The sequence below is a fragment of the Colletotrichum jinshuiense genome, chromosome 7 (genome assembly GCF_051148585.1).
Source record: "Colletotrichum jinshuiense chromosome 7, complete sequence".
In the NCBI taxonomy this organism is placed as follows: domain Eukaryota; kingdom Fungi; phylum Ascomycota; class Sordariomycetes; order Glomerellales; family Glomerellaceae; genus Colletotrichum; species Colletotrichum jinshuiense.
Genome location: NC_139314.1, coordinates 4,194,222 through 4,207,409, shown reverse-complemented (window position 1 = coordinate 4,207,409; position 13,188 = coordinate 4,194,222). Strand labels below are relative to the sequence as shown.

Here is a 13,188-nt window from a genome sequence, read left to right as displayed (position 1 = left end):
GAAAATGGCCGCTGTTGGTGCTGGAAATCTCAAAAGGCGCGAGATTGGCTGTCCTCTAATTATTGCCTATGTTTGTGGCGATAAGAGGGCTGAACAGGTTTCTTGGAATCTGCACTATATATTCGTATCACCCCACAATCGCTGACTGCTGTCGGTTTATGCTACATATCAGTCTCCCCAACCCCTGATCTGGCTGCAACTCTCGGAAACTCCGTGATGGTGCATCGGTCCGAAAATGGCAAGTGGCTATGCCTCCAATCACGCTTACAATGGCTTCATGCTTCATAGTGGCACAGCGCAACACACAGTGGTAGGAATGACTTGTTGTGGGCGACGTCCCAACACGCCCTGCAAGTTCACATCGGCAAAATAACACTTCGAGGGGTGACATGTAATTTTCCTTGTCTCACATTGAAATGTAAACTAACCAGCCCTGGTGATCTATGTTCCCTGTAGACATGGGTGAAACTCCACTGTCCTTGACTTGACAACATAGAGCCCTTGCAATTGCGCCACGCCCGAGTTCCACCAACGCAAGCTTTCCGCAGGCACCCAAGCCCGCAAATGCTCCAAAGGAGATTCTACTCGCAGGATAGAATACGGCAACGACGCGGCTCCTAATATTTATAATGCTGTTCCGGATAGAGTCTGTGGGCCAAAAGCGCTGACAATACAAAATACGTTGATTCACTGTTTCAACAAGATCATTGAGGGACATTGATTCTGACGAACTGATAAAGCGTTCCTCAAACAGAATCATTAGAACTACAGAGCAGCCAGTTGGGGCCAAATATTCCAATCCATTTGACGTCGGTGTCGTCGCCATCGTGTCATGTTTTCACATTGATGATCGGGTGAAAGGGCTCCCCATTGCGAGAAATGGACGTGCAAATAACTTTGAGCAGCTGGGCAAAAACAGTATCGGTTATATCGTACAGACAATCGACAGCACTGGTCGCAATTTTCAAGAACTCCTGCGTTCTAGGAAACAACATACTTAGTAGTTGTATTTGGGTCATTGTAACCCAACATCGAAGCAAAACACCAATAATTGCTAACAAAGCTATGACGAAGTCACGCTAGGAAATCTATAACGAAACTACATCCATTCCAAGCTCTCGCTAGTATTTCTTCACTCGAACATACCATTTCATCTGTAGATGAGGCATGCTGGCTGAATTATTTTAGTGGCAGCAAAATTTTGGCCGCATTATCAAATTAGCGGGCCTAATAGCTATTTTGCAGGCTTAGCAAGTCGTGTTCAACCTCATATCATACAAAGAATGATAGAATAACAGCTATCGCCAAGTGTAGACCAGCCTCAGCCACTGTCAGCTAGACATACCGAACGAGAGTCGCTAAGCACGGCGCGCCGCTGCTGCAGGAGAATATAGGCAACCAACATTCTTTTTGCCTAATTATATAGTCACAGCTTCGAGCATTGGCTCTGGCAAGCTTGACAGTGCCTGTGTAGTTAATCCCTTGCAATAGCATATCATATCGGCCAGTCGACAATAGATAGGGAGCCAACGCCGCAGGCCCAGCCAGCTTCGTATTGCATGTCAGGATAAACGGTGTGTCAACTCTCTGGTTCGTCTCCGCAATCGAATCTACATGCAAGCGACACTTCGAATCAAGTGATAAACTGATAAAAATTGATAAACAGCGACATGGTAAATTAGGTTGTCGTACGTGGGGAGTACTAAAAGGAGGATGATCCTGCGGATCGGAGACAAAGGTAACCCGCCGCAATGGAGCAATCCCCCCGCATTGAGAGCGGGGTGTTGTGGACCCCTGGGGTGCCCTCCGTGTGTGTCACTCTGGGTTCGTTCAATTTTTATCACACCTACACGTCACCATTTGCTTTTTGTTCATTTGAACTCGAATTCGTACAGTTAGTTGCTCTACAGTCATCTCGACATATCTCGCATCGCCTTTTTAATAAAGAGGTTTGGAAGAAGTCAATCATGGAATTATATATTCGGCCATTGTCCATTGGCGACCTTGATCGATGCGTCGTTGTCGAATCTGCGGCTTTTCCCCCTGCCGAGGCAGCAAGTTTTGAAAAGGTACGTGGTTGCACTAAAATGTCCTTGCTTTGACCAAAACTCACGAATCCGGTGGTCTGTATCTAATTATTCCTCCATACCACTGTTCACCCTCTGAATCTCTCCACATGAGCTTAATTCTGTCTGCGTAAACTTTTGGTTTCATTGGCGACAGCGCCACTTACTCCAACTTGAATTCTGCAATACCATTTGACTCATTCTAACATCAGAGTGGTCATAGATTGAGTACCGATTGACAGTATGCCCGGAACTTTGTCTGGGTCTATTCGTTCGTGGGGGAACGGGTGATGTTGAGAGGACCCAGCAGCAAGGAGACGTTCCCATCCTGGATAAGGCACCTGCTGAGTGTAGCAAAGATGAACTCATCGCGCACACTATTTCTACCAAGTCAACTTCTTCGGTTGTCAAAGATGAGGACATGGCCTTCCCAGCCATGTGGAAGGCGGATCCTACGGCTACGTACGACGTCGGGCACAGACCCGAGGGGAGAACCATCACTTTGCACTCGCTAGCTGTCTCACCCTCTTACCAGAAGCTGGGTTTTGGCAAAAGACTCATGCAATCTTACATTGATAGTATGAGACGGGCTGGACACGCAGACAGAATTTCTATTCTCACATACGACAGACTCGTCCCCTACTACGAGAAGCTTGGTTTCACACACTACGGAAAGAGCGAGTCTGAGTACGCTGGAGTTGCATGGCATGATCTGGTATGTTCCTCTCGTATCTGCTTGTCGCTTGCGTAATATTTCTAACAATAGAGGTGATTCAAGGCTTATGAATTCGGTTCGGTCTAAATATGTGCATAGTATATACAAGCAGTAGTTTTACAAATGATTCCAGCAAGCTATTTGCTCGTCGCCCCCACCTGAGTGAACGTATGTTCAGTATCCAAGGCGACACTGAGCAGAAAAAGGCAAATCGGGGTCTTTTAAGATATAAACAGCTACTATATAACAGGAAACCCTGTTTAATGCTAACAAAGAATGATATGGAATACTGATGACGGATCTACATTGATGTCATGGCAGATATAAGAACGTACTGTCTTTCTGGCTGCGACATACTTATTCGATACAATCAATCGTATCGCAGCATACGGGTGTGTTCAGGCTCACTTCGAAGCATCGAAAACTCAAGTCACCAACAAAGACTATCACGGGGACCGCATCTTGCGTTCGCTCCGGTGCTGAGGGCGGATAAGACGATGGCAAAGGATGCAGCTATGGATAGCTCCATTGTGATGGAAATACTTTAATATATACCTTAGAGTAGGCAGAAGGCAGCAAATGAGTTGGTGATGCTAAGATCTCTGATCTCTTAGTATAAAGGGTGAAGATGAGCGGGTATGCAAGTTCATGACATTAGTATATTGTCTCCTTTATATCTATGCGTTTCCTCAACTCCGCGGGTTCGCCTGGAGTCCTCCGGGGTAGATAAGCTTCTTTCGTGTTGCCTCTCGAGTCAAAGATGATTTAAAGATAGTTGGATATTAGCCGCCAAGTTATAAGCTTTCCCCGGCGGTATTAATGTTCCACCGGTACTGCGGAACTACCAGAGTCGTTCAATTTCGTAGGGATCTTGATGCTACACAGTGTTTGTAGGTGGTTATGGCCATGTCTTGATTTTGACAGCTACGGAGAGCTTACACGGAATGTTTCGTCAATATAGTCCTGTTTGTTTACGGGTTGATAAAATCTAAGCGCTAAGATGAAAAAAGCAACGCGCTGAGGGAGTATAAGCGGCACAGCAGCGAACGGTAGCGGCTGTAGGAAGCTAAATCTTACGGGCTGCCGCCCAACACCGCTTAATTAGCCCATAGTACGGTATGTTGTGCACTTTAGGTAGTTAGGTTGTATGCAGTAGGGTCCCTGAGCTCGCCTCTTCCGCTATCTCCGACAGGGCGGGGGATTGGCGGGGTGTGCATTAAAGTTCGTCTCATGATCTCATTGTCTTACTTCTCAGTACGCCAGGTCTGAGATAGCATCGTCGCTACGTGTCATCTGGAATTGCAACGCTATCCAACTTCACCATCAATCATCCTGACACGATACCTTACTACCCCGCTGGAATCATGGTCCGAACAATTGATCTCTCTAGCACGGACTTTCGTGTCCACATCGACCGAGCTACTGGGGCCGTCCTGGGGATTGCAGATCCTAGCGCCGAACTCCCATTGAACTGGGTCAGCTCTCCAGTGAATGCACCGTGGCAACCTTTGGGAAGTCGCTGGGGACTGGGGTTCGCAGACCTTGGTGCCAATTTACTCCATCGGGCTGTCTGGAACAGCCCGAGAATCGAATCATCGAGCAGCCGCGATGCTATGGTCGCCACATATCGCTCCGGTCCCTTGGAGCTCATTGTCAACCGCCATCTTGATGACCGAACAAAGTCATTTACGGAAACTTACAAGTTCCAGAACCATGGCGACTCTCCACTTAATCTTGCTGCGAAGGGAGAGACATCATTGGCAATCTATACACCGTTCAATGACCACTACACCAACACTGCTGAAGCGCTGCGCTTCCGGACACATGCCCATGTCTGGGCAAATGGTGGGAGCTCATCATGGGTGAAACTTAGCCAAATGGGGGGACATGGTCGGGATTTAGGTCTCGTTCTTACGAAAGGATCGCTATCAGGGTACAGCATCGAGTCTCGTGATGAGGTAACTCATTCCAACACCAGAGGCGTTTTTCTCCTTCATCCATCCATCCCAGTTCTCGAACCCGGCCAATCCAGCATCATAGAGTGGTCACTGTTCTGGCATAATGGTTGGGAAGACTTCTTTGCGCAATGCATATGCCGCTCGTCTCAGTTTATTCGTGTCGATATTCCGAGGCACACGCTCTTGGATGGAGAGTCCGTTAAGATTCGAATGACGGGCGGTGCCGCTGCTGTCAACTTGAAAACCAAGGTGAACGGAAGCCCTGTCCAGCGTGATGGCTCGGCTTTCTCTTTTGTTCATCATGCTGGAGACATGGGCGAGAAAACTTTGCGTATTTCCACCAGTGCAGGTGATGAACAGAGAGAGTCTTTCGTCTTCCTCAATACCACCCCAAGTTACGACGATCTTATTGAGAGTCGAATCAATTTTATATTAGAGAAACAACAGGTTACAGAACATGACAGTTTTCTTTATGGAGCATACGTCGTTTACGATAACCAGGCCGAAGCACCGCCGTTTTACGAAACGCATCAAGACCGGAATGCGGGGCGTGAACGTGTGGGTATGGGTATTCTCATCGGTCGTTGGATGAAGAAGAACCCAAACAACAGACTGCGGGACTCTTTCTCGCTATATTATTCTTTTGTGTGCACTAAACTCCAGAACGAGACCGGTTTTGTATATGACGCTCCGGTTGGAACCGGCACTTACAGTAATAAGCGCCTCTACAATTGGTCATGGGTCCTGCAACTTCACCTAGTCGCCGCAGCCAATGGAATACCAGCTGTTTCTGGCAAGTCCCCAATTTCGAGGTTCATGGAGACTCTCGAAAACTTCTACGATGAAGGCGGCTCGTCACTTTATGCCATTGGCTTGCCCATCCTTGAGGGACTTCGCACCCTCGAGGCATCAGGTGACAGGAAGGACTACGATCGGGCCAAGGAACTATTCGTCTCTCATGGCCAGATTATATTGGAGCGAGGAACAAACTACCCTCCTTTTGAAGTCAACTTCGAGCAATCCATCGTTGCTCCTGCAGCAAACATACTATTGGAGCTATATCGGGCTACCGGCGACGAGACTTGGCTTTCTGCCGCGAAGTCGCAGATTGAGGTGCTCCTTCGATTTGCTGGAAAACAACCTGATTATCGAATTCATGATGTCGCCATCCGGCATTGGGATGGTCACTGGTTCGGCAAAGATCGTACTTGGGGAGACACGTTCCCTCACTACTGGAGTACTTTGAACGCCATCGCACTGCACCACCTTAGTAAGGCAACCGGCGATTCCGTCTATGAAGATACTTCAGACGGTATTATTCGAGCCAATTTTGCACTGTTCACTCCTGGAGGCAGAGGGTCTTGTGCATGGATCTATCCGCGTTCCGTCAATGGCAAAGCTGCGCACTACAAGGATCCCTATGCGAATGATCAAGATTGGGCTTTGGCACATCTTTTACAGATCGAAGAAGACAATTTGTTCTCATTGTAGGGGAGAAATTGTGGCACATTTTGTAGCGTACATGCAGCGATTGTGCTCTTAGATATGACTGAAAGGTTCATTCACCACTTGCGGGTGGTTGTAATGTAAACTTCCTCTCTTGTCTTGGTCTTGGTTGTATCTATCTGGTTTGAAAGCAATCTGGCAACTTACTTTTCACTTTTGTCATGGATTTTGGTGTTCTACTTTGGGCCCGTGTTCTTATCCAGCAGCTTGGAATCGATGAATTCGCACAATAATTCTAATGACTACTTGCAGCAACTATGTAACAAAGGAACATGTACGGCCACCTTTAGTTCAGCCTAGTTCGTCTTCCTCCTCCACCGCGACATTCATATTCATCGACTTTGGCGTAGCAAAAACTTAGACCTCAAATCCTGAAGAATTTGGTGATAGGATACGGTTTGTAAAGACTTGGCATCCATTCTCGACGGTTTCCGGCTATTGCAGATCAGGACGCTTATCGCATATCACTGCTAGAGAACCCGTACCATACATGAAAAGTCTTGGTAAGCCATGCACTTCCCCAATCAGATCCCACGCCGGAATCGGTCCCGGGAGACTGAACCTAACGTGTGCTATCTCCAGGAGAAAAGGGATGCATAGTCATCTCCCCGCACAATGTCATCATCAACGCCATGTTCAATCTTTGATTTAATTGCGGGACACTTGTTTCCCGAGTGTTGTATCTCGACTAGATCTCCATTTCAGTGAATTTCTACATGAACAGAGCTTTTTGTGTCATACGGTTCTCAGGTTGGACCCCACAAAAGGTTCCAATGCATGGGTTCATTCAAAACCGTAGATGTCAGTGTACAAACCATGGCGTTGACTAGGCAGGAATCGAGGGGGATAAATGAACAGATTGTGCAACTGAGGGAGATTCCGCCGGTCGTGGGGGCCGCTTGAAGTACAGATGGACGGCGAGGATCTCCCCCCACACCATTTGAAGATGCAGGCCTGCTACCTGCTAATTGCCATTATCTTCGTGGTTGATGCCATTCGCCAAGAGGTTTCAACGAGTATCATAACCAACCAGGCCTCGCGATACGAAGATGGACAAATGACACAATTGGCCGGCATTATAACGCAACGTAGCGAGCGGTCCGATGGATGCTCAGGTAGATAGAGTTCGTCGCTAAACAGGAAAGCATGTGACGTCTTGGGTTGGTTTATATCAGTATAAGAAGACCAGTTGTCTACTTAGAGCAGAGATGAGGTTCATAGAATTCGACCTCGGTTAAATCGTATATTGCACGCCGTCAACGATATGGCTGTTGAAAAGGACAATGTTCAGGCTTCAATCCCAACATCGACGCACAACCACAGAGCTAGAGATGTAGACGAGAAAGCTGTGGTTTTGGATTCTGAGACCGCTAGCGACATTCGGCAACGAATCCTTGAACGGGAAGCAGAAGCTCAAGCCTCGCAAAAGCCGGCCACCAACATTTCCAGTTTTTGGCGCCGTCAAAGAGCCTTGCACAAGCCGGAAGATATTGCGACTCAACCTTCAGTGTTCGATGACCCCGAGCTGGCTATATACTTCGAACCTTCCGAGAAATATGAGAACTACCATCGTTTTGATCCCAACTTTCGTTGGACTTGGGCAGAAGAGAACCCTCTGATTCGTAAAATCGATTGGAGGGTGACAGCTTGGTCTTGCATCGCTTTCTTCGCTCTGGACCTGGACCGCTCCAACATAAGCCAAGCCAACTCGGACAATTTCCTTGAAGACCTCGGACTGGACACCAATGACTACAATCTCGGCCAAACGGTATTCAGAGTCACGTTTCTCTTGGCGGAGTTACCAAGTCAACTTGTGAGTAAAAAGATTGGACCGTAAGTCAACAAATCAATACCCAGATGCAAAGTTTTGACTGGAACTGGCATTAACCTGCTACAGCGATCGTTGGATTCCGGCACAAATGATTCTCTGGAGCATTGTTAGCGCCGCTCAATTTTGGCTTAATGGGCGTTCATCATTTCTAGCTACCCGTGCTCTGATTGGAATGCTCCAAGGTGGTTTCATCCCTGATGTCATCCTGGCAAGTCTCTTCGCCTTCTAGTCCATGCTAAACCAAATACCAACGGCGATTGTTTACTATTTGCTAACTTCCTACTGTCAGTACATGTCATACTTTTTTAAAGGCACCGAACTGCCCTTCCGTCTAGCGCTTTTCTGGATGGCAAATCGCTTGACCGATGTTGTCGCTCCCCTGCTAGCATACGGACTTCTTAGGCTTCGAGGATACCATGGGTACGAAGGATGGCGCTGGTAAGGCCGGATTATTCTCTACCATACTACGACTACTGACTAGCCCTAGGCTTTTCCTTCTTGAGGGAATTCTGACGTTATTGATTGGTATATGGTCTATATTTGTCATGGTGCCATCTCCAACTCAGACCAAGGCGCCATGGCGACCCAATGGTTGGTTTACTGAGCACGAGGAGAAGATTGTGGTCAACCGAATTCTGCGAGATGACCCTTCAAAGAGCGATATGCATAATAGGCAAGCGATTACCTTCAAAATGCTCTGGGAATCTTTGTGCGACTACGATTTATGGCCAATTTACATTATTGGCCTTACATTTGGGGTTCCCGCAGGACCGCCTGATCAATACCTTACTTTAACTTTAAGACAGCTTGGGTTTGACACATTCGACACAAATCTGCTCAGCATTCCATGCCAAGTTACTACAACCATCAACGTAAGAAAGCATGAGGAACCTTTTGTACTCGTGCTGCAAAGGATACTGACACACAACGATACAGATGCTACTCTTGACATGGGTTTCAGAAAGGATCAACCAGCGAGCGTTGCTTGGAGGACTCGTGCAGTTATGGCTGTTACCCTGCGTTATTGCCCTTGCGGTGATACCCTCCGATGCTAATCGATGGGCCTCGTACGCGTTGGTCGTTGTGCTATTGTCTTATCCATCCCCTCATCCCATGTAAGGATGCAGCTGCGCCCTCCTTTTTGCAACATGCCCCCATTGACTAATATCTGTTCCCGTTTAGGCAAGTTGGATGGGCGAGCCGAAACTCCAACACGGTAAGAACAAGGACTGTATCAGCAGCCTTGTATAACATGGCTGTTCAACTGCAATCCATCATCAGCGCCAACATTTACCGACGAGATGATCGTCCGCAGTATCGCCGCGGGAACAGGGTACTTATTGGAATTGCCAGCCTAAACATCGTGATCTACGCATGCGCCAAGTTCTACTATATCTGGAGGAATAAGCAGCGAGACCAAATTTGGGACGCCATGCCACAAGAAGAGCGCCAAAGATATTTGGATACTACGACAGACAAGGGTAGCAAGAGGCTGGACTTCAGATTTGCGAGCTGATGTGGCACTCGGAAGAATTTGTTGGGCCACGGTTCTGTTCTACCATGTTTGTGGATGCTTTGTTATCAGTGGTACGCTGGGTAGCAAAAATGGTAGAAGATCTTCTTGGCCAGGTCACCAGTGCCTTAAGGCCCCGCATGAACAGGGCATTTGCCGTGCTCCTGAGTATTATGTGTTGCATGTGTGTGCATGTATTCGTTCAAAGTATCTGTGCGCAGGGGGGGGCGGCGATGATTTAATTGGGACCAGCGGGCATGCATCCGTGATACCCGGTCTCTCCATGGAGCCAGGATCAAAATCTGACGCAATTCGAGCCGACTGCAAGGTGGAAGCGGAGAAAGTGAACCCGCAAGGCTGGGTGTCAAGATGGCTGTCCGATCAATAGCTGCGGGTCTCAGTCGAACCTGTCAGCCCTTGATGATGGTGAATAAAACCGCCGGGTCGTTTGACGGGGACATGGGGATACGGGGATAACAGTTGCACGGCCCGATATTGCCTGCGGTCCAGACGGTAAGATGAAAAGAGCAATCGGCATCATCAAAAGAGTCGACCGAGGTTGCCGTCATGTCTCAGGAGAAAGCCAATTACAAAACGCAATTCCCCGGGGTGCATCATGAAGAAGAAGAAGCGGCAGAAAAGAAGAAGCCCGACCTAAGGCTTGAGAACGCACGTACGAGCTGCCTTCGGGCGACGGACTGGACGGCTTGGTCCGGGTTGGTTCCCCTAAATGGGGTTGCCAATGACACCGTGATATGAGTGGAGATGTTTGTGAGACAATCAGTTCCCTATTGGAGAGTAGCTCGATGCCCCAGTCCACTTTCTTCACTCTTCTCCTCAACTCTCCCACTTTTCTCCTCTCAGTTGCTATCGTGATTGAACACTGCCCCGGCTCCTGTCAGCACAGTCAAACATGTCCGTGCTAAGATTGAACCCCCCTAAATTCTCAACACCTGCAGTAGCACGGAAAAGTTCGCCTCCGTTCACCAACGTTTTGCTTACTTCTTTGGCGATAGTAAAGGTCTGTAGACGGACGAGCGGGTGGAGCAACGTTGACAGTCAGACGGCCAAGAATAGGAGCTGGAAAAATGTCGCGTGCTCGCCAAAATAAGTGGTGCCACGCTGGGGAGATTCCGAGCTGAGAGTACGTATGCATGGGTTGTGCAACGATGTGAAGCACCCGCGCGATGAACCCCTTCCAGTCCAGACCTAAGCAGGCAAGACATTTACCGACGAAGCGAATTTTCTCTTGGCCCAATTCATCAATTGAACCCTCCAGAACAAATCCTGCCGTCAAGCTGCACATCCATGCACGCGTGCAAAATGTCAATCTTCACTTATCCCAATGCGGGCGATTGGCAACCAATCGGCCCCCAACTCTTCCCAATCCTCCATCTCGGTGGATTTGGCTCCCTGCCACACCTCGTGGGAAGCTGGTTAGGAGAATCGGAATTGGGTTCGAGGAGGCGGCCCATTGTCACATTTGCGTGCCTGTTATAATTGGACCCCTGCATCCCTTTGCCACTTACAACGCTTGGCGGAGATGTCCCCCGAGGTTGAATTTCTCGGAGCTAATGCGGGGGAAGGATTCCAGACAATGGGCACTTCGGACGGTAACTAAATACGGCCATTCCACCGGCTGCTAGTCAGAAGACTAAGACGAACTTGGATGGTAGCGTGTGAGGCTGGATTACCCGAGATGCGGTTCGCCCCATCTGCCGACATTTGCTCACACGAATGACAGGCCTTGGCTGTTTGCATCACAGCTCCAGCACATGAAGATCTGGTTCCAATACGGCATAGGGTTCTTCAAGGTCTGCGATGGGGACCTGCCAGGATGACATTCTGCAAGGTTCTGCGCATCTGTGAGGGCGACGATCAGGGGTGCCTCTCACGCCGCACGGCGGCAACAGTGCCAGGCCACACACACTTGCAGGAGCGCATCTTGTTTTCGCCCACATCCGGTGAGGGGGGGGCGCATATGTTTAACAAGGTCCCTCCATTTCTTCTCGTTCCTGTCACGATGGAGAACCCGTAGCTCGGCGTCCGAATCTGCGGCTCTTCTCAGCCCCTCCCTTCCTTGACACGACTCATTCGATCTCTTTTTCCATTGCCTGAGCATCGAAGACTCTCAATCCTCTTCTCTCGATCGAAATGGCGGAAATCGAGAACCGCGGTCCTCAGCTTGTGGCCGTTGGGGCGACGCTTGTCACTACCGCCGCCGTGGCCACCGTCCTCCGATGTTATGTCCGAATTTTCCTCGTCAAGAATTTCGGAGTCGATGACTGGTGCATGCTTGCTGCCATTGTACGGCATTCCTTTTCTTCGTCGCATGCGCGTCACACAAAGCTCTTGGCTAACCAGAATGTCTCTAGACATCGTTCATTCTCTTCGTGTCATGCGCGCTTACGGGTGTTCATTATGGAACCGGTCGCCACCGCAAGGACCTCAATGATGATGACTGGGAGTCTGCTATGATGGTAAGCTTCTAGACCTTTGAGGTCAAACCTTGACCGAACATTGGAGCCGCAACTGATCGGTCGCAGTATTGGTGGTATTGTTATCTGTGGTATTGCCTGTCGATGATCGCCTCCAAGATATCTATCGGTTACTTCCTCCTCCGAATCACGGTCCGAAAGGTTGACGTCTGGATCATCTACACCGTCATGGTGTTAACGGTCTGCACCGGCGCAGTCTTCTTCTTCGTCACTCTCCTGCAATGCCAACCGATATCCTACTTTTGGAACAAGGATGGCCAGACAGGGCACTGCATCGACATGGACGTTATCATCGCCCTTACCTACCTCTACAGCGCAGTTAGCGTCATCTGCGATTTCACTTTTGCCATTCTGCCCATGGTACTCATCTGGAAGCTCAAGATGGATCAGAAGACCAAACTGGCTCTGGTGCCGATCATGGCCATGGCTTGCATGTTCGTATTCCCGTGGGCTCCCGTTCTCAACATGGTTATCTAACTTTTTTTTAGTGCCAGCGCCGCCGTTCTCGTGCGCATGCCGTTTGTCAAGGACTTCAAGAATCCCGACTTCCTCTGTAAGTCAAGTCTCCACCCCCGTCGTGATCGAATTAAGGTTGTTGGGTGCTGACTCGTGCAATCGCAGATGCCACTGTAGACATTGCAATCTGGTCCACCACAGAGCAGGGTCTGGCGATCACCGCAGGCAGCCTTGCAACCCTCCGCCCACTGTTCCGACTCGTGGGGTACCGACTTGGCTTCACCTCCATGGGTCCCTCCCAACTGCATGACTCTGACCGTGGCGCCCCGTCTGCGATGGGCGGCAAGATCCAAAACGTCAGCAACAGCAGCTCGAGCCGTCAACCGCGCGGACCATTCAGTCTAACTACATTCATGACCAAGGACGACGTCGAGAGCCACGAGTTGGGCAACAAAGGACAAGACAGCAGTCAGCCGCAAAACTTGTCATCTGGTAAGCGCGCTCGTGGCTGGGAGTCAGCGGGGAAGCGCGACAATGAGAGCGAGACAGAACTGACATTTGAAGCCTCCAAGGAATCATTAGGGAGCGACCGTGAAAATATTGTCGTCGTCCAGACTTTTTCAATGCGGGAAGACCGAGTATAAT

At 49.2% G+C, this 13,188-nt stretch overlaps 3 protein-coding genes across 3 annotated transcripts; all 3 read left to right on the top strand.

The window, feature by feature from the left end:
- Positions 1-1,967: 1,967 nt before the first annotated feature.
- Positions 1,968-2,868, top strand: EsH8_VII_001105 (polyamine acetyltransferase; the record flags this gene model as incomplete). Its single annotated transcript, XM_083271238.1, has 3 exons — positions 1,968-2,069; positions 2,290-2,781; positions 2,845-2,868. The coding sequence occupies 3 exons, from the start codon at positions 1,968-1,970 to the stop codon at positions 2,866-2,868; spliced, it is 618 nt and encodes a 205-aa protein (XP_083128795.1).
- Positions 2,869-4,145: 1,277 nt separating this feature from the next.
- Positions 4,146-6,230, top strand: EsH8_VII_001104 (uncharacterized protein; the record flags this gene model as incomplete). Its single annotated transcript, XM_083271237.1, has 1 exon — positions 4,146-6,230. The coding sequence occupies one exon, from the start codon at positions 4,146-4,148 to the stop codon at positions 6,228-6,230; it is 2,085 nt and encodes a 694-aa protein (XP_083128794.1).
- A 5,513-nt stretch (positions 6,231-11,743) lies between these two features.
- Positions 11,744-13,187, top strand: EsH8_VII_001103 (uncharacterized protein; the record flags this gene model as incomplete). Its single annotated transcript, XM_083271236.1, has 6 exons — positions 11,744-11,896; positions 11,965-12,069; positions 12,136-12,521; positions 12,576-12,640; positions 12,709-13,035; positions 13,108-13,187. The coding sequence occupies 6 exons, from the start codon at positions 11,744-11,746 to the stop codon at positions 13,185-13,187; spliced, it is 1,116 nt and encodes a 371-aa protein (XP_083128793.1).
- Between the last annotated feature and the right edge of the window lies 1 nt (position 13,188).